At 50.2% G+C, this 25,861-nt stretch overlaps 5 protein-coding genes across 5 annotated transcripts; 4 read left to right on the top strand and 1 right to left on the bottom strand.

Annotated features, from left to right (window-relative positions):
* Nucleotides 1-2,454: 2,454 nt before the first annotated feature.
* Nucleotides 2,455-3,030, top strand: UCRPA7_2638 (hypothetical protein; the record flags this gene model as incomplete). The annotated part of the gene is made up of 1 exon (XM_007915222.1): nt 2,455-3,030. One exon carries the CDS (start codon nt 2,455-2,457, stop codon nt 3,028-3,030), a length of 576 nt encoding a protein of 191 aa, XP_007913413.1.
* Nucleotides 3,031-5,538: 2,508 nt separating this feature from the next.
* On the top strand, nt 5,539-5,994 carry UCRPA7_2637 (hypothetical protein; the record flags this gene model as incomplete). Its single annotated transcript, XM_007915232.1, has 2 exons — nt 5,539-5,838; nt 5,902-5,994. The coding sequence occupies 2 exons, from the start codon at nt 5,539-5,541 to the stop codon at nt 5,992-5,994; spliced, it is 393 nt and encodes a 130-aa protein (XP_007913423.1).
* A 946-nt stretch (nt 5,995-6,940) lies between these two features.
* UCRPA7_2636 (putative membrane protein) lies at nt 6,941-7,810 on the top strand (the record flags this gene model as incomplete). Its single annotated transcript, XM_007915236.1, has 2 exons — nt 6,941-7,660; nt 7,745-7,810. The coding sequence occupies 2 exons, from the start codon at nt 6,941-6,943 to the stop codon at nt 7,808-7,810; spliced, it is 786 nt and encodes a 261-aa protein (XP_007913427.1).
* A 5,587-nt stretch (nt 7,811-13,397) lies between these two features.
* Nucleotides 13,398-14,373, top strand: UCRPA7_2635 (putative aaa family protein; the record flags this gene model as incomplete). The annotated part of the gene is made up of 2 exons (XM_007915202.1): nt 13,398-13,545; nt 13,601-14,373. 2 exons carry the CDS (start codon nt 13,398-13,400, stop codon nt 14,371-14,373), a joined length of 921 nt encoding a protein of 306 aa, XP_007913393.1.
* Nucleotides 14,374-15,086: 713 nt separating this feature from the next.
* UCRPA7_2634 (hypothetical protein) lies at nt 15,087-16,439 on the bottom strand (the record flags this gene model as incomplete). The annotated part of the gene is made up of 2 exons (XM_007915208.1): nt 15,087-15,620; nt 16,176-16,439. The coding sequence occupies 2 exons, from the start codon at nt 16,437-16,439 to the stop codon at nt 15,087-15,089; spliced, it is 798 nt and encodes a 265-aa protein (XP_007913399.1).
* Nucleotides 16,440-25,861: the final 9,422 nt, after the last annotated feature.

Below are 25,861 nucleotides of genomic sequence, written 5' to 3'. Positions count from 1 at the left end.
TGGGGTGGAAAATATTCAGCCGCACCTGGTCAATTCTATCGCCTCTTTTCCCACGGGTGAACCGGTTCGAAATCGGACAAATCATTTCGTTGAATTTGTATGAATACGTAATATGTATCTTAATTCTAGTTAGTGAATTCTAGAAGTGCCCATTGCGACAAGAAGAACGATTTGCGGGAGTCAATCACCTGACGCCCGCAAATTGTTCTTCTTTGTTCCAAGCAAAACATGGTACAGTTTCCCTTCCCCCGATTTCCCCTTCCACCATTTCCCCCTGCTCCTTCCACTTACTTCACATCTATCGCTGGCTCTTGAATCTTGGATTTCATCTCTCAGCCAGATATCCTCTCCTTGCTTCACTCAGCAACTTAGCCATCTATTCACCAATCTACAACATGACTGCCCTATCCGCCGGACACATCGCTGCCATTGCCGTGGCCTGCAGCGCCCTCAGTGCCATACTAGCTGGGGCCATCACACACTGGTTGGATTCTCGTCGAAACCGCAAAAAGCCTTGGGCGACCGATACGCCATGGAGAGATGTCTTTCGAGAATGCACTCAGCTTTTGACCGCGAGATGGCTCTTCCCACGCAGTCGGGAACTTGTCCCAGATATCGTCCACCATATTGAGATTCTGACCACATGCCTCTCCTTGAACCGCGAAGACCTGCCCGCCTTCATTCAGACCTTCAAAGCAGCTGTTCCTTGCGACGGGGTTGTCAATGCCGACTGGCCCTTGTGGGAGAGGCTGTTGTTAGATTTTGAGGATAAGAATCGTGCGGGCAATCGCTCTGCAGTCCTATCGATCATCATTGCCCACTGGCTCGTTGCCAAGATGCAGCCAGATGGTGATGAGACCATGACGTTCCTCCCTCCCGATTTTGTGTCCCTCCGGAAAAGGATCATGGCTGAGCCACAGTACGACAGTGAGTCTTTCCTCCAACCCACCCACCCACCCACAGACAGTTACGATGAGTTGCGACTGAATACGGTCACTGACAAGAGCAATTACAACCATTGACAGGACGGAAGCGAGCAATCCAGCAAATGTGGTCTTTCATGACCATGGCTCTCCAAACGAACAAGGAAGTTACCCGTGCTGATGCCTGGGCCTTGCCACCCCCCTCCGACTGTCGAACACCCGGGGTGATGCGGATCCGGGAGGAGCTTCTGCGACTCCTGGATCCGTGGATCGACCCGGACCCCCAAGAACGAAATTGTTTTTTCCACACTCTGGACACAATGCTTGGTCTGGCAACCGTGATAGCATCCTACGTACTCTGTTATCATAAGGGGGAGTCAGTGCTTTTCTGGAAGGATCCCAAGACCCAGGCCTGGCCACATGCAGAGGAACGTCTGGAGGATGATGACTATTTCCTGCTACGCTTCCCGGCTATTTTGAAGCCAAAAGGTTGTCTCGGAGATGAGCTCGATGGCCCGGATCCGGAGCCTCGGCGACAGGGATTATTGCCACCTCCCGTCCGGGACTGGTTACATGTACCGATGGAACAAGATATATTCGGCATACCTGCTGAGAGTAGTCTGAAGGGTAGGTACCTCAAGGATCGGAATCTGGTATAAGGCACCTGGCAAGGTCTCTGCCGTCTTTCACCGATACATTATTCACTTCTTTCCTTTCATGCATCAAAGGGGAGCACCAGTGTCTACTGCTGCCCAGGAACCTCTCGCAAGTCATAAACACTGTAGAAAACACTTCCCCTGGGCATGAGAACTGTAGTATTAGCTGTTACCTAGCTCAACATATAACCCAAGATCATCTCACGCCAATTACCACGTAGTTAGTTTTTTCCACAGTCCCACAGTGCTCCGTCGTAGACAGTGAAGAGGGAGAGCGTAGAAAGTTTTACTCTTGTTACTCTGGCTGCTTGAGTGTGTTCAGCCTCGATGAGGTACGCGTGTGCTGAAGCGGCATGGGTTGGCCGGACTTGGTTTTCACGCTCCACGTAGAGCAACGGTACTCCCGTCATGGCTCCGGTATCTCTGTCATGGCTGTGATGCCCCTGTCATGGCTGGGGGTAGGTGAAGTGGCGATGAAATTTAGCAAAGAATACTTGAAACATGTCATTTCTGACGGGGCTCCTTCTCAGCCATACAGAAAGAATTTCATCACAAGAAGAGAATGAGCTTGGACGGAGAATTGTGCATTGAAACACGCCGCCTTTTCCTCAAAAGAGGATTTCAGCCAGTGCTTGACCAACACAAAGAGCAAATTGCACACTCCCATGTATCAGGCAGGAAAGAACTCTCCAAATGGTGAGAGACGGCTCAGAGAAAAAATAGTTAAAAACATGCAGATCTGCATTTGCATCAAGGAGACTCGCTGTGTGCCCATACCTACCTACTCCCTCCTACCTATTGCCTCTTGACCAATTCTTTCGCCCAGCCTTGTGCCTCTGTCCAGTTGGCTGCCAGCTTTTCCAAGACTAGCAAACATGGCGGAATTGCTCGGCCTGATTCCCGCCGGGCTGAATATCGCTTCTACAATTGTGCAGTTTGCAATAGCCATTCGCGACGGCAAGCTCTCCGACAACCGGGACGCCCGCAAGTTCGCCGACTACCTCGAGAGGCTTGTCGAAGCCCTGCAAAATCTTGGCTGTTTGCGCGAGGACGCTGACGACCGAATCACACGAACATTCCGCTCTGAAGTTATGAGTAAGGAGCGCCGTGGCTGGGCCACTCTCCACAAGATCAATGTCACACTCGTACCCCTAGACAACCGCGACAAACAGCGCAGGAAGAAGGTATTCATGAACTTCTTGACTGGCAACGCTGGTCGCGAGGTCGACGAAGCCAACGGAATCTTGGTGCAACACATTCTGGAGGTCAAAGAATGCCACCGTGACCTCAACCACGCGCTCGTTGACATCAACCGCACCGACAGCCTGACCAACATCTCCGCCATCACGCTGTCACAATTCACATCGACGTCCACACTTCAGCAGCCAAAATTTTGGCCTTTAATTGAAGACCTTATCAGCGGCCCGGCGGCGGATGCATTTCAGCCGTGATTCGGGGGATATGAGACCATAGTACAATTATTACTGACTCAAAGGCATGTCAATCTGGACATGGCTAACATCGATGAGGGTTACCGACTGGCCCAAGCGTGGGCAATGGATGCTGATAGAAGGGCAACATGAGTGGCACGTCAAACATCTTTTCTAGAGTAAATTAGTTCATGTGTAGTGCAATAATGTGTTTTCGAAAGTTTTGAATGAATTTTCTACAAGAATCTAAGTCTCGTTTGCAATTGTCATTGACTAGGCTCACGAAACGCTTTGCACGTGTCCTCGTCCAGGGAAAGGCAGTCCAGGGGCTGGAGAGGCATCCAGCCCTGGAGGGAGGTTCCAGGGCTGATCGCATCAAATATCCCGCGCCCTCTCTGGTGGCAACTGCAAACCAGCCTCAGCAAACGGCCACTCCAGTCGTTTTCTCCATTCTTCATCCAGCTGCCAGTAAATCCTGTCCAACAGCCTCTTCCGAAACCCAATCATATACCACGATTCCTCGAGCGGGCCTAGCAAAATACAATAATGCGCCAGCAATACCAGTGCAGCTGGCTCCCCGGCTCTCAACAGTCCTAGATACTCCAACGAGACTCGCGACGGCCAAACCTGCACCACCGTCCACAAAGTAAACGTGCCTTTTTCCATCGCCGTCTGTGCACATCCGAACGCGCTGGAAAGAAGCATGAGCGCACTGAAGTAGGTTGTCATTTGCTCGGATGTGGCTTCCCCGAAGACAGGGAGAGTGAGAAGTTGCTTCAAACGAGCCGAATATTCTGGGTTCTCTGGGATGATGGTGGTAGGTTGGTCGCTAAGACTCTCGTCGATGAGTGGTTTCATGGGTCCGGTTTTCATGTACGACCAGAAGTGGCGGTAAATTGTGCAGCTGCCGCGGATGACCCTAAGCCAGTCTGGAAGTCCCGCTTCCTCGTCTTCTTTCAAAAGGAGCAGGGTGTCGTCCTGTTCCCCTGCTGCAAAGTAGTGCACGATCAAGAGATGAGAGAATGCGAGCATGGCGTTGCATGTTTTGCCGGTAGGGTCAGCGAGTAGCGCACGAAACTGGGGTAGTGCACGTTCTTGGTGACAGGCGCCTACTATTTGAAATCGTTGCCGTTCCGATGGCTTGAGGTGTGCAAGGTGCAGGGCTGAACAGGCTAAGATGCCGTGCTTGAGGAAGTCGTAACGGAGGGCCATCTCGGGGATGGAAACTTGCCACATTCGTCTACTCATTGGACTTTGGCCCATATCATGGTATGTAAATTCTGTGAAATGTTTGAAGAGAGCGATGTCATCGGAAGTCCAGTCAGGGGGGAAGATGGGTTCTGAAGCCAGTGGGTAAGAGTCGCTGCAGTCAAAAGGTGGTATTGCTTTTGAGATCCGGGTATCTGGCACACTTTGCTTCTCTGAGCTCTGCGCTGATGACGGCCCAGGGCTACTTTGTAGGGACACGACGAAGTATCTCAATTGGTTTCCCCTGAAGAAGGTCTGTAAGGCCACTGGTTGCCACTGAGAACAGCCTTCTTCGACGACTACATTCTTGTGCGAGGTCGCCCAGTGGCTCTTCATGCGCTTCACGGACACGCAGAGATGGGTGCAGCTCTCTCGTGCACATGCGAACCCATTTTCGATAGGTAATATGGGCACTGGACTCTCGGAGGGTCGAGGAAGTACGACGTCTTTAGGGTCGACGAGTTGCAACCTTTTTGCATACTCGACCAACTCTCGACGATTGGAGCGATAGATATGGTGGAGATCCTTGAGATGTCTGGATATAGCTGCTGGTTGTATGGCATATCGACACTCTCTACATATCAGGACCTGGTAGATGGGAAGATGGTGGAGCAGCTCTGAAGGAGCAGGCCGTGCAGTGGCTGAAGACATGACCAAGGCTAAGAGGAGTTGGAGCCTCATTGGCCGAGGTTGAGATGGGGACGGAGACCAATTGACCAAGCTACTTCCGATTGCGGATGGCTTGCTTAGAAATAGCGAGTTCCAGAAGTAGAAAGGCACAGTTTCGATCCAGAACAGCAGGGTGCCGTTCCCTTATAGAAAAGGCGAGGTTCAGCCATGCCTTTCCCGCTAAGGCAGCTTGTTAATGCGAGCCGCATCGGAGGATGCGCAAACCACGGTGCCGTTCTCGAAGCTGATTGGCTGGTGAGTTAGCTTTGGTAAGCAGCCCAACGCCGCTCCGAAGCTGCTTGGTGACGAAGCCTGTGGTGCTCAGGCACAATGACAAGATTAGACAAGTTTCAGTGCTCGCGATACATCGAGCTAGGATCCATCATCTCATGGCGCAAGAGCCACGCAAGACCTTTTCCTCCCCGAGCGGATTCCGAACGGTGGGCAGTTGAGTGGTGCATGTGTCGACTGAGTTACTTCGAGATGAAGTGGCGCAATGAAAACATAAAAGGATATATAGTATCACCGTACCCAGTTCTCGACCGAAATTTGTCCCAGTGATCTTTACAATCAAGCAATTCTCTTTCAACGCAAACAACCGCGACAGCAAAAATGGCCATCAAAGTCTACGGCAATCAAGGCTCGACTTGTACTCAGCGTGTGCTCACCACTCTGTACGAGAAAGACGTCCCATACGAGCTCATCGTCATTGATCTCGCAAAGAGAGACAATAAGTCCGAGAAGTACATGGAGCTGCACCCGTTTGGCAAAGTCCCGGTACTCGACGATGATGGATTCATCGTGTTCGAGAGTAGGGCCATCGCCAAGTACATCGCGAAGAAGTACGCCAGTCAGGGCACTCCATTGATGCCTACTGACGGTGACACGAAAGCATACGGATTGTTTGAACAGGTGCGTATGCCTGGTGCACCAAGAGAGAGGATTCGATTTCGCTGACAAGTAGAGTTTGACCAGGCGTGCTCAATCGAGGAGTTTTACTTCAATCCGCCCACATCTGCTATCACCTTTGAAAAGGTTTTCAAGGCGTATGAGTTCTTTCCATCCTAACTTATACAGAGGTGGTCATGCTAACAGATACAGTTGGGGAGGAATGGGAGAACCGGATGATGCCCTAGTTGCCCAGCACGCGGCGGAACTGGACACCACGCTTGCAGTCTATGAAGGAATTCTCTCAAAGCGGAAGTATCTCGCTGGAGATAAAGTGACCCTTGCTGACCTGTTCCACATTCCATACGGTCTAAAGGTCAGAGAATGTGGATTTCTCAGCATGTTTGAGAAATATCCCCATGTCGCGAAGTGGTTTGACGGACTTCTGGCGAGGGATAGCTGGACGAAAGTGGCCTCGTAAATTGACTTCTTCATTAAATGCGAGAGACATAGAACGAAGCCCTTAGGCGTATATCTAGAATCACGAGTTAACAAATCTCCATCCAAAATGATGGGGTTGTGATTGAGTCAAAGTAGAGTGAGATCCCTCGGTTGTAGAACAGCAGTGGGTTCAGCAGTCAATCTCAGCAAATACATGGTGAACATATAAGTCCTAGGATTAAATCGTAATGGATAGAATCTTTGGCTGAGTCCATCATGGCCTCGGGCTAACCGGTCTTTCATACCTGCAATCGCCAATTTACTTGGGCAGATACAAGTCTTCACGGCCAGTCAGTCTGAATATCATTACTCGGGACTCGCCAAGCCCTAATCGGTCATCGGTGCCCGATGTCCACAGGAGTCTAGATTTATTTGTCAGCACTTCCGCAGGGAAGATGCCGAGCAAGCCTCTTCCGTGGCGAGCTGCTGAGGAATCCAGGTTTTACCGCAATCTCTGCCCTGGTTAGCCATTGGCTCTTGATTCCAACCTTGGAATATGACTAAGAACTTGTATTAGTTCTTCAGTTATATAAGTTCTCATTAGCCTCTGTCACACTTTTGCCTTTAAGCCAGGTCGAAACAATAAGGACCAAAATCTCGCCATCTTCAGCACTTACCCCTCGCAATGCCTGCTGAGCCTCACGACAACGTATCCCGTAAGAAGGCAGCATCGCCCATCGGCCGTGTTACCTTCATCGGTCTCCGTGCCGCCGATGTCGTGCTTCATCACAGCCTCATCCACCACGGCTGGGTGTCCCACCTCATCCAATCTCTGGGTGGAGTCCCCGTCTCGGCCCCATGGGTTGTCGATCCCGCCTCCGGCACTCTTCAGCCCTACTACCGTCTCATTGTCTTAATGGCATTCGGCAGCAGTGTTAAACAGATCCTTACCATGCTGATCATTTCCGAACAGGAAACCCCAGTCTCTGATGCAATAGTCATCAGCCTTTTCAACACCATTGTCAACTCGCTGAACACCCTGCTATCGCTATGGAGCCTAACCTCCTGCGCAGCCATGCCGCAGGCCACTGTTCTAAACCAGCTGCTCTCCTCGCCACTGCTGGCTGCCGGGACGGCGGCATACTTCCTCGGACTAGTGACCGAACTAGTCTCCGAACTGCAGAGGACAGCTTTCAAGAGGAAAGCGGCTAACAAAGGGAGGGCCTACGCCGGCGGTCTGTTCTCGCTGGCTCGACATATCAACTACGGCTGCTATACCATATGGCGCGCATCCTATGCGCTAACTACGGGCGGTCCGATCTGGTCGGCCGTCGTTTTCTACTTCTTCTTCCGCGACTTCGCGGTTCGAGGCATCCCGGCGTTAGACAAATACATGACGCAGCGTGTAAGTCTCACCACACCATTGATTCTAATCCCTGAGGGTGAATATAAGAAGTGTGTGACTGATACAAGACCATTTTGAATGCAGTATGACGAACAATGGAAGAGAGTAAAGGAAACCGTTCCATACAAGTTGATCCCCGGCGTCTACTAATTAGACGGGCAAACGGCGCTACCCCGTACCTATTTCCGGCGAACCTTGGCTATGGATAAATGCCACAATGCATCTTGCTGATGCGCTGGGTTCTCCTGGAGCAGGACACCGAAGGCACGCAGGACATATCCATATGTATCAACGTTCGTACAGACGGATTTCGATTTTAACCTGTGGTTCTTTATAGAAGTTCTTCAAAAGCCCAAATCATGTACTCTAATACTACTGAGTCAGCTTAGTTTAATGAGGCTATATCTAGTTCGGGTACGTGGTTAGCACGCAACATCGAATGCATTGCACAGCTTGAAGTAGGTCTATCCAGTCTATATCCGCAAGGCCATATAAATGATGAAAACAGTCATTCTATACTTGAAAGTTAGCTCGTACATGAATACCCAAGTGACGAATCAAGGGAGCTTGGGTTAAGATTTATCTTATCCTACAGATAGGTCATAGAACATGCTCCACTCTAAGCAAACACGTCCACCCTCATGTCTAGCCCCGTCCGTAGCAAGGTGCGTGAGCTATTCAATGCAGAGGGACCCGGTTAGATCACAATGGAGCCTGTTGTAGAGTCGGATTGGAATGCATGCCTGCAGACGCTGGAGGGCCGGTGCCTCGAGGGCGTTTATTGTGTCCGACCATGCTTTCCCTTCTGCTGAATCATATGCCTCGTCTTTGACTTGTTGGAGGATGTTATCGCAGGCCTGAACTTCCTCGCGAAGACGCGTCAGCTCTTTCGTTGCTCCGGTGACGGTCCTGATGAACCCGTAGCCAATCGCTTGATGTTTCAAGCCAGACAAATCTCTGCCAGGCCTGTGGCACGTAGCGAGCTGCGAGCCTGGCGTATCGCAGGGAATAAATCGATCATCTCGCTGATCTCAACCGTCTCGAGCGGCAGGACGGAAGGAACATGACTGCATAATAGTTTCAGGAATCTACTATGATCTGTTTATATACTCTCGTTACCTCTCAGTTATCACGGTTTGGTTTGCGTTCAACCTCTAAACGTTGTTAAAAAGAGAAAAGGAAGATGGGTAGGGAAAAAAGGGCAGATTAATGGACACTTCATCACTTCTTAACTCACATCTTACAGTAGGTTTGTGAAGATTCAAAGTTTTTGATACAAAATGGTGATATCAAAACGAATTACTGTTCTCGTTTTCAATATATTATGACATTTTCAATAGAACTGGCTTCGAGCTTGAGCGCTTCTCCGTGCATTAGATTGTGCACGAAAGCATCACCGATCAACGTCATAACCTTTCCGTCTTTTCTACCCACGAACGGTGCTGGTGCTCCAAGAAAGATATAAATTATATCTCCGGCTCTCGCTCCCTGGGGTACGAGTCCGAGTCGACCCTTTTCTGTTACGCAGACGCGTCTAGCTTGTACTATCTCTATCACTCGGTCGCGGACCTCTTTACGTGGCTGGCTGAAGTGTTGTACTATGCCAAAGTCAAACTTACCCATCTCAGCAATAATCGACGTCTCGTTCTTATCTTCATGGCCCGCGGCAACGTCGGCAGATATCACCGTGTTGTAAATGCGCTTGATAGCAGCAGCGCTAGAGTCTCCAAAGGCACCTGATTGTCGCTGTGACTCGATGAACGCCGCTGTCTCTTTATCCCATTCGATAATATGATTATCGAACTTTCTCATCCAGTTCCATTCGACGTTCCATTCCGAGAATTGCAAAACTTCACTTTTCACTGTCTTGGTCTTGTGGGAGCTTCTAGCTAAATCGCGAAAGTACTCCGGGGAATGCAGAGGCGGGCCGAGCGATTGCACCTTATCGACAGCGGAGCCCTTCAGAGCCAGCGTATCGGTATCCGGGTTCAGTCGAACATGTTCACGCATCTTCCCACCGGCATTGAAGGTCAAAAAGTGTCGGCGAGCCCAGCCTGCTGGGTGTCCGGGCACGTTGAGTCCAATTTCCGCGAAATTCGGCACCCATGACGGCTTAGTACATGATGCAGCCATGGTAAGCAGCTCGATTCCGTATCCCTGAGACACAAAATATGCTGCATATTGGTGGAATATATGGTGTGATTCTTTGGTGTAGTCTGGTTTTGGTGTGTACTCTTCGTCGGAAGCAAGACCACGCAATGCATAGAGGACATCTCTAGGATCACTTGCACTAAATTTGCAACATCTGATCAACAGTTGAAAGAGGTGATGTGACCGCTCCTGTTCTGTACGCTCTTTTCGATCTGACCACTCCGTTTCATCTGCCAAGCTAGAGATAGGCCCCTTTTCCGAATCATTTGTAGAAGTAGACTGTTCATCGCCTTCGCTGTCTTGTTGCCTCCGCATCGTTCCAGTAAGAGAGTCATCCATACTCTCTGACACCGATCCTCGTTCGGTTTCTCGCTGGCTCGAGTCCTCTGTCGTCTCGGAATCAGACTCGCGGTCTTCCTCTGAGCCGCTTTCTTGTCTAGAGTCTGAACCACTACCCTCTTCAGGTGTTTGTATGTCTTCTGGCTGCGTATCCATTGATGTATCGGACACACTTGCACTGTTGTGGTGTACCGATGAAGCTGAGCCTGAGTCGGATGAAAGCTTCACCCCGTTAATCCAACGCCGGTGCGATAACAGTGGTGAATATCCTGTCTTCATATCATGTTCAAGCATAGAACGTTTGATCTTCTCAAGCTCCCTCCGAGGGTGTAGCGTGCGACCAATTGCATCCATCGTCTCTAGATTGCCTCGGTTCTGCTTCCACCGGGCGACGGCTTCTATGGAATCCAGCCATGTACCGCACACGCGATAGCCGGGGTTAATGAAGAATGCCTGGTTGACATCGCTCTCGGAAAGATACTCATATGAAGCCACGTTTGCTGCGAGGAGGGAATTCCAGGAAACTCCAAAAGCCCCTATCTGAATAATTGTGCTTTCGGGGGACGCCGTGGCCTCTTGGATGACCCATATTCGACTGAACCAAGGACGAGTGAACAGAAGCTGCCAGGCCATCCAGGCCGCAACCTGGCGTCTATCAGGAAAGGTAGACGCACTCAAGACATCTCTCAAAAGGGTATTCACGGTAGTGTCCCTGTTGTTATGCATGAGGGAAATCAAGTCGGATATGGAAATGTGAGTTTCTGCTGCAGCACGGGCTCGTGTTAAGATCCATTTTTCTAGGGCTTCAACGGCATTTGGACTATGCGGCTGGTCTTCTGGCTCGCCTAGGTACACATACGTCGTCCTGGCTTGTCGATAAATTTGTGTCATGAGGAGCACTTGTTTGCTGCGCTCCGCGTTGTCATCTTGATTGATGCATATTGCATCGGCCCAGATAAGCGTCCGCGATTCTGTTTGACGAAATCGTTTCAGAGCTGAATGCAAACTGTGAGTGATTGGCACGATGCGCTCATTGCAGGTCAGGGAGCAATTCCTCGTTGGATTTCCCCAGCAATAGCTAAGAGCAGCATAATTCGGTTCGTCTGCCAGTGAAACAACATGCACGTCACAGACCAATGGATTATTCAATCTGTCGGAAGGGTGGATGGAGAGGAGACGTATCAAAGGGCCTTCTGGCAACGGCTTGTATACATAGCCTTCATCAACCATAGTCGAGATATGAGAGCTTCAGAGGCCACAATCTATGGCGGGTTAAACAACGAGCATCGAGCAAGTCTAGCGGAAAGACCAAGCTCAAAATTCGTCGAAGTATAACGTCTACGTACTAGCATTTTTGATACTTCAAATTTGGGGTGATTGGTTATTAGGGGTTATTAAATGCGGGGGAATGGCATGGCATCAGGATTGCACCAGTTATGATGAAGCAGCGAAAATGATCTGATGATGTGTTGTCGGAAAGGTAATGGTGTGTGGGCCATTGGAGTGATGTGCTGTCTAGTTGAGCGGAGTACTAAAACCTGACGCAGCCAAGAGCTTAGAAATTGGGCATGAATTGGGGGCCAGACTCAATGAAACAATTATAAACCAGGACTAAAAATAACTAAAGCCCAGAATTCGCCAGGCTCTCCCAACTATGCAGACTCTCGATCAAACTGCAAACATTACACAACCTTAGACGATGGAACTTTCATTATGGAGGACGGCTTAGACTTCGAAGGAGGCCAGGTTATCCTTGGCCCTAGCTCGTCTATGTACGGAATGTCTCACGAGGGATGGAGTAAAATGAGTGAAGACAAGCCAATCCAGGACAGTGAGAATGACGGCGAGAGTACTAAGCAGCATATCCGGGCCGCCAAACCACGCGTCAAATTAATACGGGTCGAGCAGGTGTAAGTGAAATAGACCGGCATATAAACGTTTTGTTGAGGGAATTGAGAAAATTACGCCGATAGCTAACTCTGACACCATAGCTGGGATAAGTTAGTAACGTATCATATTCTCGCAATATTCGCCTGGTGCTGATGACGTCTTCCTTCCAACCATTAGTGAGAAGTGGAAATGGAAAGAAACTAAGGTCGGCAAGCCCAAGAGGCTGAAGAAGAAGCAGTCCAATTGCGTCTTCAAGCTTGCCCGCCGGTCTGGGAATGGGGCTTCAGATGATTGGGTCGTATTCGTCGAGGGAGAAGCTATACGCGAGATCCTCCGAGAGCTGGTGCGAGAGGACGGCGGTCCATCGTTCCGCAACACTGAGGCACTTGTAAGCTCTTTCCTCACAACTGTCGCGAACGTATGCGATGTAACAAGAGGAGACTATTTCCTTCTCTTGCCAGGAGTCCAGCTAGTGCCGCACGACTCTCGGCCTTTCTGAAGTGAATATGAAATTCAAGGTTGAAATAACAATAGTAACCATTGATCTGGGTGTTACTATGGTCACTGGTCGCTTTAGAGCGGTAATGGCTACGCTCTAGTTCAATTTCCATATTAAAGTCGTCATCTTTTGCGACCGTGAATAGATTCTGCTGACATTAAGTAGGACTTGGAGGTCATGAGGCTCGTATACTACCAAAGGCAGAGCCTCACTGAAAGGCTGCGTAGGGAGACCAGCCGCGCTCAACCAAATGATCAGCTGATATTTGAGCTTGAGGCGGCACTGGACCTTATCGCTGAATACTTTGCCGATGTGGATGACGAGATATCTTCATTGCCGGAGAGAGAGATGACATTCAGCTTGCTATGGACGCTTTTCCCTCTGCGGACACTCGTCGGTAGCATAGACAGACTCGGTCAATTGATGGTATACCGTGTGAGGGAGGTATATTACAGAAAGCGGTTTGATGGTACCCAAGTATTTTGCATGGAGGTAGATTATATTGATTCAGATGGAGAAGAGACAGGCTTTGTGGAAAGACGCCACTTGAACATCGGGGAGTTCCGCAGTACTCGTCCGATTCTAGAGCTTCCCTATAACCCCTTCCATTTACACCCTCGTTATGAAACAGAACGTATGGAGTTGCTCAAGAGAGCGGAAAAATTATTACGTCTACAAGGTCGACATCTCCAGGAGTATCGCGGTCATGCCTTGAGCGAATCGGACGGGAAGTTCAACGTCAGTCTAGTCTATTCTATCTGATCATTACCGGCTAGAATGCACAATCCCCTCTTTGTCTACACCATTCTTGACTTGAAATATACTTACTAGAACTACTCAAAGTCTCACGGTCGAGTCATGCTCGATCCTGTCCTATTCGGCGAGATCCAGCCGAACAATTCTACCCTGCCAGATATTCTGAAGCCGCTCTCAGAGCTGACCGACGAGCAAAAGTTGCTTCTTAAACCAGTCTTGTACGGGTTCAGTCTCGGTGACAAAACATGGGGTTTGTGTTAGTCCTAATATGTGTCACAGTTCTAAGCTCACTGATGCAATTATAGGCTCGTTTGCTGTGTCTTCATTAACCGACGTCGTCTGGAATGATAATATTATCAATGCTCTTGTCCTTCCCGACGAGCAAAAGAAATTCATCCGTGCCCTTGTTGAGTCTCATGCCAGTAGCAACTTTGACGACTTCGTGCGCAGCAAGGGCAAGGGTCTGGTTGGACTTCTGACGGGTCCTCCAGGGGTGGGTAAAACTCTTACCGCGGAAGCGGTTGCTGAGATTGCCCAGCGGCCTCTCTACACAGTAACCTCTGGTGAGCTTGGTTCCAGTCCAGGATCAGTACAGGATGCGCTCGACAGTCTCATGGAGCTCGCAGAGGCATGGGACGCAGTTGTTCTCCTGGACGAAGCGGATGTTTTTCTCGTGCAACGGGACAACACAAACCTCACCCGTAATGCCATCACGTCTATTTTCCTTCGACGACTTGAGTACTACCAAGGCATCTTGATGCTGACGACGAACCGGCACACAAGCTTCGACCCTGCATTCGAGAGCAGAATCCATTTCTTCCTCAAGTATCCCGATCTTGACTCTGTGGCTCGCAAAAGTATCTGGAGAAATTTCATATCACGCTCAGCAACCAGCAACAATGTGCATGTTGAGATTGGCGATGAGGAGCTCAATAAGCTAGGAGAGCTGCCATTAAACGGGAGGCAAATCAAGAATATCATGAATATTGCTCAGACGGTTGCAGTTTCGAGTACAGCTCCTCTGACCGCTAGTATCATTCATACTGCCCTTGGCTTCTCAAACTACGTCCCAGAATAGAATTGGACACGAGTAGTGTGGCGCGAAGTCCGACTGCCTTTCCGACAGTCTCTACCGGTATTACAAATAAAATGCTGCCCGAATCTTGCCCTCGCTCATTTCCTTCTTCGGGAGTGGGCCCGGTGCTGCTGCTGCTTTGACCTGTGCAATGGGTGTGCTTGGTGTATTGACTGCGACGCTCTTCAGGAGCCTCAATCTACTACCACCCCACAAAAGCAGCCTCGTCCGCATTCCATCTTTGCCCCGCCCGTCTCATCCGCCTCGCCTTTCAGGGAGCCGTCCAGGTCGCCTAGGGGAAGCTTCGGCTTGCGTCGGGAGCCGTCGTTGCGCTGCTCCTGCGTATGAGAATACTTCTCCTCGACCCTGCCGACAATGGCGGCCACGGCCGCGAGCGGGATGTCGATGGACTCGCCTGTGGTTGCGACGAGCTCGCGGTCGGCCGTCGAGGCGAAGGCGTGGAGGGGCAGGGAAACAGCTTGGTTGGACAGGTCCGGGGGCGCTTGGCCACCTCCGCTGGATGTACTGTGGTGGAGATGTGGCGTCAGCGGATGTGTTGGGTGTACTAAAGATGAATAGGAATGGGGCAAGATCCAGGGGTCTAGAAGGGAGAGAAAGGAAAGAGGCTAGTGGGGGCGCCGTGTTGTGTTGTGGGAACAACCTCTTAACAGACATACCTTGTCAAACTCGTAGTACGGCTCCATCACCCCATCGCCCTACTGCATCGCCATAACCGCGAGCCGCACATCGCCACCGCGGATGACCTTACCCGGGCTCTTATACTCAAAGTCGAAGATTGAAACCCGGGCCACCTCGCCGTCGGACGCGTACAGGTACTGCTGGGCGGCCTCGTTCAAGGCATCACGGAACGGCTGGCTCATCGCCACCAGGATTATGACTGTAGGGTCTGTGGTGGTGCCGAAGCTGTCGTCGGGCGACTTGCTGTTGCGGCTGCACGCCGGGAGCTGTACGTGCGGGCTACCCATGTGGTCGATAGACTCGAGCGTCGCCTGTACGAGGCGCGCCTTGTCAAGCTCGAGCTGTATAGCCGCCGCCTTGCGCTGGTGTTCGCGTGCCTTGTCCCTACCGTCGTTATCATCCTTGTCATGACCATCGTCGCCTCCGTCGTGCTTATCATCGTTATCATTATTGTTGACATCGTGCTGGGCGGCAGTGAGGAGCTGCGCGAGCGGTACGTCGAGGGCGGCGATAGTGCGGCCGACGGCCACTGTCTTGTCAATCGCGGCCTGCTAGACCAGGTTGTCGAGGGCGGCCCTGGCGAGCTCATGGGGCCTGCTGGGCATCTTGACGGAGAGAAGGTTGGTGGTTGGATCGTACTCGTATCTGTTTTGCCCCGGCGCGGCGACGGGCGACGCATTAGCCAAGCTCTGTTCCGTGGTGTCGTGATGGGATGCAGGGTAACGCAAGGTAATGGACGGAGTGTTGCGGTTGAGTCGACCGTCTCGCTTCCGTTCTGAGCGGGCCCAGCCAGCCCGGCAAGAGCCCGTCCCAGTCGGCAGGATAAGATCCTCGAGAAGAGAAGCATGGCACGATGCAATGCGACAATGCAATTCAGAGGAGGGAGACTAGGGCAGCTGTAGCACCAAAGGCACCAAAGACAGGGCGGGGCAGAGCATGGGAGAGAAAGACAGACGGACGGACTCACCTGAGGCGCTCAAGGTCGAAGAGCCGATCTAACTCGTCTAAAAAGTCGGCAGACTCATTCCCGACCGCGACTGCTGGGGGCAGACGAAAGCACACCAGCTCCTCAGTCGCTCCGCCAGCTGTTCACAGTGACGCTGCACAATGAAGTCCAGGATGCGAGTTGGTACTGGGTTGGCGACCTGTGCTGCAGCTGCTGGGCCAGCATCGACGACACCATCCGAGATGCTGTTACAGGCGCCATTGTAGCGGCAGCGGTCATCACGACAGTGGTCGTCATCGTCATCGCTCTCATGGCAGCGGCATAGGTCGACCAGCTCCCACTCGCCTGTATGATCGAGCTTTGCATCGCCAACATCACGATCATCATTGGTGATATGAGAATGAGCCATTGTATCGTGTCGCATTGTATTCGTCGTGGCCGTGTCGAGATGTTGTTGGGTCGCGTTCTTCTCGGGGTGGTTCTGGTTGTGGTTTTTTGCTTCTTGTGGTGAAAGACGCGGAAAAGCACAGAGATGAAGGGATGTGGTGAGAAAGACAAAAGGCAGAGGCCTTGTGTGAAGGAGGCTCAGGCATGCGCATCCTGACATCAAGTAACGGTACCTGGAACCCACCAACCCCGCGAACCCCGCTATTGGAGCCCCGGCATTCCCCCGCAATGCCCAAGTCCAGGAAGGTTGGTTTCTTAGGCAATGGAGGGTCTTGTCGATCTTTGTGTAAAAAGCCGTGTGTGTTGGCCGTCAATTTCCCGAAGCAGCTTAATACAGTCCTAGTAGCAATCTCGGCTCTCCACTGCAGCTGGAGAGCTACCCTGGCATTCGAGCACTGGTCGAAGGGTACTTGAGCAATGTAATACGTAGGCGCTGAGAATATCACATTACCGTCGCCTCGTAGAGTATCACTGTGTTGTATGGAGAAGCACTTTGAACTGGGTGGCAGGGTGAGATAAGCCGAGACGTCTCGACCTTGTAATTCGAACATTCTTTTTTCTCTTTCACCTGAAATACAACTCCTACACGATTGCGATTTTGCACTAACTGGCTGAAGTGAGCGAACTTTACATATATCCAGGAGCACAAACCTAAACCTGACCTAGGAAAATATTGTCACTTGCCAAAAAGCTGTAAGTGGCAATGTTACGATATCAGACACTGAGCCATTTGAATGAGTCGTGCAACCATCTTACAAACGACGGTCCCTCTTCTACTGTAAGTATGCAGTAAGTAATTAGGTATCTTCATCTTAAAAGTGTGTTCAATTTACAATGCGCCAATGCGCCACAGCTAGACCTTCAGTTTTACCAGCTATTACTGTGTCCTGCTATACATCCGACCCAGTCGCCTCGAAGCCTAAGCCATGGCCTTGGATCATTTCCCGCCGATCGAATGGTCATTCTGCCATGCGTTCAAGACAAGTCTCTCAACAACGTGCCTCAATGAACAGCGACATCTGTTAAACTCCAACCATGAGTTGAGGTCGCCGACTCCACGAAGTCCGCGCGCCTCAGACGCTGATGGAAACGCCATTTCTTGAGATTGCCTGCTGGAAAATGTAGAGAGCATCACAAGTGCATGGGCGCCGAAGGTAGCCGTGAGGTGAAGAGTCGGTACAGCACCATCACTTTGGTCATTGTCATGATCGATTTCAGTCGTGGGTAATCATGCATGCATGAGGGGCGCACTTTCTGCAACAGAAATTTGAAAAGGAGAAAGCATGGTAGCAAGCGCAGGTGACTTACCTAGAGATCTACAGAGGAAGTGCTAACTCTCAGAGAAATGCTCTTCTCTTGCTTGTACAACATAAGTACTAACCTCGGTATAGATGAAACCGGGCATTAGACTTGATGCAGCATGAGTATTGTAGCGGTAGTGGTTGCAAGGATGATCTGCTGGTGTGATGATCTGTCGAACAACTCGAATTGAGGTGTTGGTGAAACCGGTGGTCTAGCCACAATCTCCGCAGCCGTAGAGCAGCCATGTCAATGGCACATGTTCAGCTTCTGCATGCCAACACCCCCCGCTATTGCAGCTTAATGCACAGCTCCTCAGCTTTCGCAGCCGATTATCTCACTTTTCTCCCACCGGAAATCCCCACTTGGATCTAATGAATGGGAGGTTGACGTGCAGCGATCTTGATCGTCATGTGCAGATAAGCCAAACACGGAACTCACCGGTGATCCGGAGTTCAGTTCAGATGAACAGCGGCTCTAGCCGCGTAGATGGCAAGTAGTTTTGCGGACGAATCCAGACCAACATGGCATTAAGTCAGTTTCAGGAGGTCCGGAGAGGAGGGGTAGCGAGTTCATGATAAAAAGATGTCTATGGGGGGCGAAGCGTGAGAAACGCGATTGCTCGTGTTCAATTGGCCAGGTCCGTGATTTCATGTCCTACTCAGAATCTTCACTTTTTTCATTGACTTGCTATACTTCGCGATTAGTTCTGTGGAATATACTTCAGACAGAGTTCCCTGTTAAGCAGAGCATGCCAAAAAGCATGGCCTCATCGACATTAAGACGGCCAAAACGATTGCAAAAACGGTTGAAAACTGGGATTGAATCAGCAAGATCTTCTGACGACACCAGATCAGAAGGGTCGCTCAAGAAAATACCAGGCCTCGAGACACGGTGGCGTCGAGTTCTCGCCAGAACCTAGACAGGACATTGAATGGGAAGCGAGTCCAGCACAATGGCTCCCAAGGAGATAAGCCCTTCAAAAGCCAACACATGACTCTCTCCGCTTGGCAAATTCAGAAGGGGAGCCCAATCCACGTCAAATCTTTCACCAACGCGAGACGTCGGAAAGACAACCAATGGCCAATCCCCTCGGGTGAATGGAAGGAGGAGAGCCTCGCCAAAATCATATCACGTAGAAATTATTCCAAAACTCCAGTCTCTGCTATTGGCCAGCTCGAGAGGAAAACCCACGCCAGCTCGGAGACCGACAGAGCCTTGATCCTAGCAGACCAATACATCGCCCTCCTACCCGATATGCAGGAAATGTACGGCCGCGTTTCTCCGCCTATATTCACAGCTAAGCGCTCGATCCGCAAGATTAGAGGGAGTCAGAACTTGCGGGATCTGAGCCGGCGTACGTCCTCATCCGAGTCTGCATCACGTATATCCACCCTCGTGTCTACAGACTTAAGTTCACTTGCGGAGCCACCAGAGTCCTCTCTGCCCAGGGGTAGTCCATGTAAAACATCAAACACGGTTGAGCCCAGCTCTGGAACTGCGTGCAAAAACAGAAAACCGGAGCAGAGCTATGTTGGGCTACAGATCTGCCTGGATCTGCTAACGGACGAACTAGCAAATGCGCTGTACCGACAAGGCCCGGCTGAGTCGGGCGATAGAAGGAAACGCGCATCACATCTGCAGGTCTTGCTGCTCATTGAGGCTTACGAAGGCCTTCTGGCGACGTGCAGACAGAAGCTGTTGTGGCAAGACAGGCGCGAGGAGCGTGAGGACATCCGATCAACAGTGAGGATATTGGACCACTGGCTTGAGGCACTGTACGTTATTTATGATGGACTTCTTGATTGTTAATTGCGTTTGGGGGATTAATGCGAATGATCATGATCGTGGAATCAAAGATATAATGCTGCTTAAAAAATCGCTGATACTTACCATATGAGGAGGTCTATAGGAGGTTTAGATTGATGACCACAATGATACGATGGCTTGAGTTTACGTCCAACTAGTGACCCAGACAATTGTGGGACTTGCTTGTCAAGTTGCTCGTATCCAAGATATAATTTGGACTAATGATAGTCTCCACCGATCTGAAAGTTTCTCTCGCGCTGTGTATGACGTATTGAGAACCCAATAAATTAATTAAATCTGTGAACACACATTCTGCCTATGAACCTGCAACAAACCGTAACAAGGAGTAAGGATCAGATGAAAGATGAGCTACCGGCTGCCTGCTGCAATTACAGTGATCAAAATCGGAATGTGAGACAACCATGAAACCTGATTTTCCACACCACCAAATTGACATAGTCCGAAATTAATAAGAGAGCTTGGTTACGACCTGTCGCCGCGTCTTATCTGATGAATAGTAGCTCAAAACTAATTAGTTCATGAATCAGGCCATTCTTTAACTTTATACCCACTCTTGGCTTTACCCATAGTTGCGAGAAGATGGGGCTGTTGGGGATAAATTGTCAGGGTCATCATATCATTCAAGGGCTAGAAACCTTACAATTTTGCAGTCTTGGTATGTCTTATTCTCTTTTGTGAAAATAGGCTTTGGGAATGATTTGTCGCAGCGATGTTTGTATTCGTCACGCAGCGAGTCGACTACGTTTTTGGCTTCCAAGTTGTGACCGGATTTGATTGCGTCACTGTGATATTCGCTTGTACCATCTTCGAAGCTGATGAAAAACTCGTCATCGCAGAAAGGACTGAGGGCTACTGATCTCTATATCATATTTTGTCAAACTCGGAAAGCAGAAATAGATTAATCTCTGGGGCGACGTACCACAATTCTCTCCTTGTTTCTTTTCCCACCTACCTTGACTGGTAAAGCTTTATGGCTGTCCAAAATATTCTTCAACGATGGGTATCTCTCTTCCGTGTCGCCAATCATGGTGAGGCTTCCATCTTTGTCCAAAACAATAGAACAGCCGTCTATTCCGAATGCGACCCAGGCGACCTTTTGCTTGCCCAACTCCTGAAGTTTCCCCTCGAGCTCATTTTCTTCGACGCTCCAGTGAGGCATTTTCTTAGAGGTCGCAAAGAATTCGGCTTCAGGCCCAAGCGATGCCCAAAATGTGCTTTCATCACAGGGGTTCTCTATCAGCCAGCGATCAAGACTCGGATACTTGTCCAGGTGTCCCACTGCTCTCAGTCAATGCTCTGTCTTTTCATGAAACATCTGGTGACTTACAATGGCAATCTCCATTGCCATCTGATGTGAAAGACATGATGAAGTTCTCGTCTTGGCCCAGCGCTACTGCGTGAATGACTTTTACGTCTTTGTGCCGGCCATACAAGCGCCTCTCTAGTGTTGTGGGGAGCGTCACAGAACTATCGTCGCGCTTCAGTCTTGTTCTTTTGCTATAAGGAATGAGATAGCCCCTTATTGTGGCTCTTACCTCCTATAGTGAGGTGGCTCTTTTGACCCGGGGCTTGCAGAAAGCCAGATGATCCACGTGCTGTCTGGCCCGAAGGTCATATTGATGAATGGTTTGTTCATCCGCTTTTTCTTTTTCGGCGGTGAAAACCAACACATGAATTTGAATGATGAGTGTATTGAGTGTATAGTTATTGCTATGTTTCTGTCCAGGCCCTCGCGTCGATAGGTCTTCGTCAATTTTGGACAATTGTATTAGAACAAAGTTGCTGCTTTATAGACAGGACTAGACTAGACAAATTGTTGTGGCGTCAGCCACAGAGGACATGATTACAATTGACGGGACCCTCCGTGCCCTGTTGAATTGAGACTTTGCTGCTGTTGCATGCCTCCAATCACGCTGTGGCTGCGACTCATGACCAATCGTATGATATGTGGTCGGCGAGCTGGGATGCAGTCACAAAATGAACAAGACAACAAAAGAAAATAAAACGATTAGTATGCTAGAGCAGCCATGTAGTCTGATATTGCGGCTGAAATGGTCAGAAGATTGCCGGAATGTACCAGTATCACACCATATCTATGCCACTGCCCATAGACTAGACCTTGAGCGGGGTTCTGCAATGTTACTCGCCAAAGGGCCTGTCCCACAGATTGCAGCCAGCTGAGGAAGCCGACGACCCTAGAAGGACAACGGAATTACTGCCAATGCGGGAGTGATATCGCACTATGTGGCTCTACGGAAGTTAGACAGATAATTTAGAGTGTACCCTAAGAGCTAAGACAGTGGCTCTCGGATGGACCAGGCAACTTGAGCAATTTCCAAGGTTTATATACACATAAGTGCCCTCACGGATTCAAGTTAAACCCTGAATCAACACCCTTCACAATACCGTAACTAACACCTGCAGCAACAGCACCAACCACGAGGGTCTGGATCGCACCATATACAGCTGTCCGACTACTGGTGCCAGTGACACTAGCTTTGACATAACCGAAGACAAGTAACATTACGGCAGTAATACCAATCGATATAAACAGGGCAGTGTTGACACGTTTGACGGCGAAGTAAGGAATCATTGGAATCAACCCACCTCACATGTCGTCAGTATTAGTCGATCTAGTAAAGATGACAGATGGTGTAACTTGCCAATGAAGTAGGCTAGTCCCATGACCAATGCCGACCACCATGGCCCTGAAGCCGTTCCCGCTGCAAGCTTAAGCTCGAAATCCATCATAAACTATTGAAACATGGACCGTGAGCAGCAAACAAAATCGATCTAAGACCAGCTCGCACCTTTACCCATATATCTGGGTTGCTCCTAAGCCTTTGGCTTAGCGGTTGTAGTTCCTCTGCTCCTATTCCGTATTCTGAAAAGATTTTAAACATAATCTCGGATTCCTGTTCCGGAAATTGCATTACTTGACGCCGCTCTCTTGCCTGCTCAACGTCGTAATGTTTCTTGTCTGTGACAGCGGCAAGATAGGCACCGAGACCCATGCTTATAGAACCAGCGAAGAGTTCGGCTAGACCGCCAAGGATGACGAGCTTTGAAGATCCACTCCTTTTGACCCTTGTCAGCCGTGATGAGGGCAGCCAGTGCCGGGGCTTGTCGGTGCTAAGACAAGATCAACGTACGAAGACAAGCCTGCGGTCAGAGCAAAGGGCACAGTGAGGCCATCAGCAATGCCGATGATGGCATCGTGAACAAATGTGCTGCTCTTGACGTGCTTTTCGATCTGCGGACGGGAATGGAAAGTCGGAGGCTGCTCCCTGTCTCCTAGCCCGGGGTGGTCGGGCTGCCAGGGCGGAGCAAATTGATTCACAGCTGATTGTGCCATAGCCCAGTGGGTTCGGTACAAAGACTATGAATGAATGCGTGGCCAACGACTATATGAACAGGACAGCATGCCCATATTTAATGAGGATTTACCAATCACGCACTGTAGAGGTGCAATGCCACACATCTTGTGGACACGGTGCGCATGATGGTTTTTATACTGTACCTGCTCATGGCACGAGCAGGCTATGCCGAAGTCATACCACGATCATCAGCACTACCCGAACAGTCGGAGTCGCAGTCGCAGTCGCCGATCTCGGGGTCTCTTCACCCTATCGTGCTCTTTAGTGGCCCACTGCGAATCAAACATATACCGGGCGCATCTCAGCCCGCCCTTGCAAAATCGATCAATCGGCTTTTCAAGATTCAGCCAGTTGCGAATCACGCCATGTTGAAACCAGAACTTGGGGGCTTGGGGCTACGGTAACACCGCCCCGCACATGGGGAAGAGGGCTGTTTGGAGAGCCTTTAGCAGCTGAAAGTAACTAAGAGCGCGCTATACCTAGGTAGTTAAAGCAACCCTGCAGCTGCACTGAGGTACGCTTTGTAAGGGCGTTACCTAGGCTCGATTTGGCGCAAAGCCCTTTTGATCCGCTCCTCACCTAATTATGACTCGGCCTGATACTTTAATAGTAAGGCGAGCCTTGACTGCTGTACAGTACTGTCGAGGTGGTACTCTCTGTCTTGAGATTCGTCATTGCGCCCCACTTCCTGAGTTGGGCCTCATACTGTGAAAGTCTACATGATTTTGTATTATCCCTGTTCCAATGCACTTCAGAGTGTCGTGCCGCGTTGCTTACGTTGCGGTAACATCGTGATCGACTTTCATGGCCTGAACAACACAAAGAAGGGAGTTGCCTTCGACATGGTAGAGCCTCTGTATCGTGTCTTTATGTTTCTTGCACTACAGCAGTCACGCTCCCGAATACACGCCTTTGCGGATGCTTTACAGGAGGTGAGCAAAACTGCAGTCACTCGACTTTTCCACTCAGGCTCGACGTTCAGGCACCGTTCACCACCAATCCTCGATCTTCCGGCAGAGGTTACAGATGGCGAGGGGTAGAAAAATCTCGCGGGGGGTAGCTAAGTAGGGCACATCCCTGAAGCGAGATTTTAGTGGCGGGGGGGTAGATATGCATATTCAGCATATGCTGATGCGCAAGATTGGCTTTTTCTTATCATAGGGTGGCTAAACCTAAGATATTGGGGCGATGACGTGATTCGCCTTGGAGGGGTAACCAAAGCACAGCTACTCCAATAGCTTCTGCATTCACCCTCGCTAGGATCTGCCAGACTGAAGCTTATGCTCGCCTCTATAGTATCACTTTATTTCTTGAAGAAGATCTGTGTCAAATCGCTTGCAGAGTGACATGAACGCCCCATAACACCTTATGCGCGTATCTTGGTTCTGGGTCGTCTTAGATCGGGACTTTGGCTGTAGATCGAAGGCATCCTTTAGCGCACCCATCAGGTCATCCACCCTAGGTGATGTCTTATTGGCTCTTTGCTTGATGGGCCGCGACTTGTGCAGGCAAGCTTGCTAGAATTGTCACCTCATAATGACCAAACTGCGGCTATGTCATGAGGGCTACACCCTTCTTAGAGCAGGATCTATTCCGCTTCAGCGTCTTCGAATAGAGTAAGTAGGACCCTCATTATATACAATCAACGTCTGGCAAGTACGAAACCCCAGCTCTATCTTTGTTACATAAATAATTCGGGCCATATAACCTGCTTTGCAATTATATCGATATCATCTGCCCTCTATAAATCTTGTTGCATCGAGACCCGCCGCCGTTATTTCGTGCGACACATTTCACAACAATTCCCCATAGCACAAGGTCCCCATCAAATGGATTCTATGTTAAGCGGTTTTGCCAGCGACTTAGATCAGGAGGTAAGATAAGCCAATCCCTAGTAATTGGACATTGTTCATTAGCTAAGAAGCCGATCTTGTCTACTAGCCGATTTTCAGGGTTCCCAGCAAGGCTTTGCGAGACCTTAGCTAACGTAAATTATCTCTCAGGCGCAGATGTGCTCTCCTTTAACCCCTACATTCGAAGATGTTCCAGATGCTCGGTACCCTATGTCATCGTTGGAAGCAGCAGACTCTCGATTAACCATCCAGGGTTACTACGGATCATCTGATCAGTATTGCAACGTATCCACCGATTTTTCATATCCTACCAGTGGAAAGCCCTCCTCCCATTCTGGAGATTATGTCGCCTTGGGAGGTGACCTCTTCCCCGATGGATATGGCCAGATCAACCGACAGGCGTGCTGGCCAAATACAGATATTGCCGAGGCTAATGAGCTTACATACGCGTCCGTGACGCTATCTAGGTCCTCACTACATGGCTACAGTGGAGACCAGGCCACGGACACAAGCCCAAATGGCAATTATGTATTGCCGTCTGTGCTGAATGCTGGCACTGATCCGGACTCGCACTGGCCGGTCGGTCAAGACGCATCAGAGAGGGCGTGCATCATGGAAGAAGCCAACCGATACGAAGGTACGTGCCCTAAGGAAAACAAGGTCGACACAACGGATCTTCGTGGTACCGAATCATCTAAACCACCATCGAGGGACAACCCTTCGAGAGGTCTGCAATCTAGCCACGATCGCGCCGACGGATCCTCTCCAGAATTCAAGGAGAGGATTGGACCCATGACTTCTAGTTCCGGAGCCGGCGAAAATCCTATTCATCTACGAACCGCCTCCCGCAGAGCCAAACGAACCTCCACGTCATATAAGCCCGCCACTTCGCCTGAAGAACAGAGGGCACGTAGTAGCCACAATCAGGTCGAAAAGCAATATCGCAGCCGCCTCAACCACCAGTTTGAGCGCCTCCTTGCTGTCCTGCCTCCGCCAATTGACAGGGATGAGCGGGTCGATGGTGATGATGTCCCGAAGGA

Source organism: Phaeoacremonium minimum (assembly GCF_000392275.1).
Source record: "Phaeoacremonium minimum UCRPA7 unplaced genomic scaffold PA7_03_scaffold_183, whole genome shotgun sequence".
Taxonomy (NCBI): domain Eukaryota; kingdom Fungi; phylum Ascomycota; class Sordariomycetes; order Togniniales; family Togniniaceae; genus Phaeoacremonium; species Phaeoacremonium minimum.
Note: the sequence above shows the minus strand (reverse complement) of the source record. Positions and strands in the feature narration are given on the sequence as shown.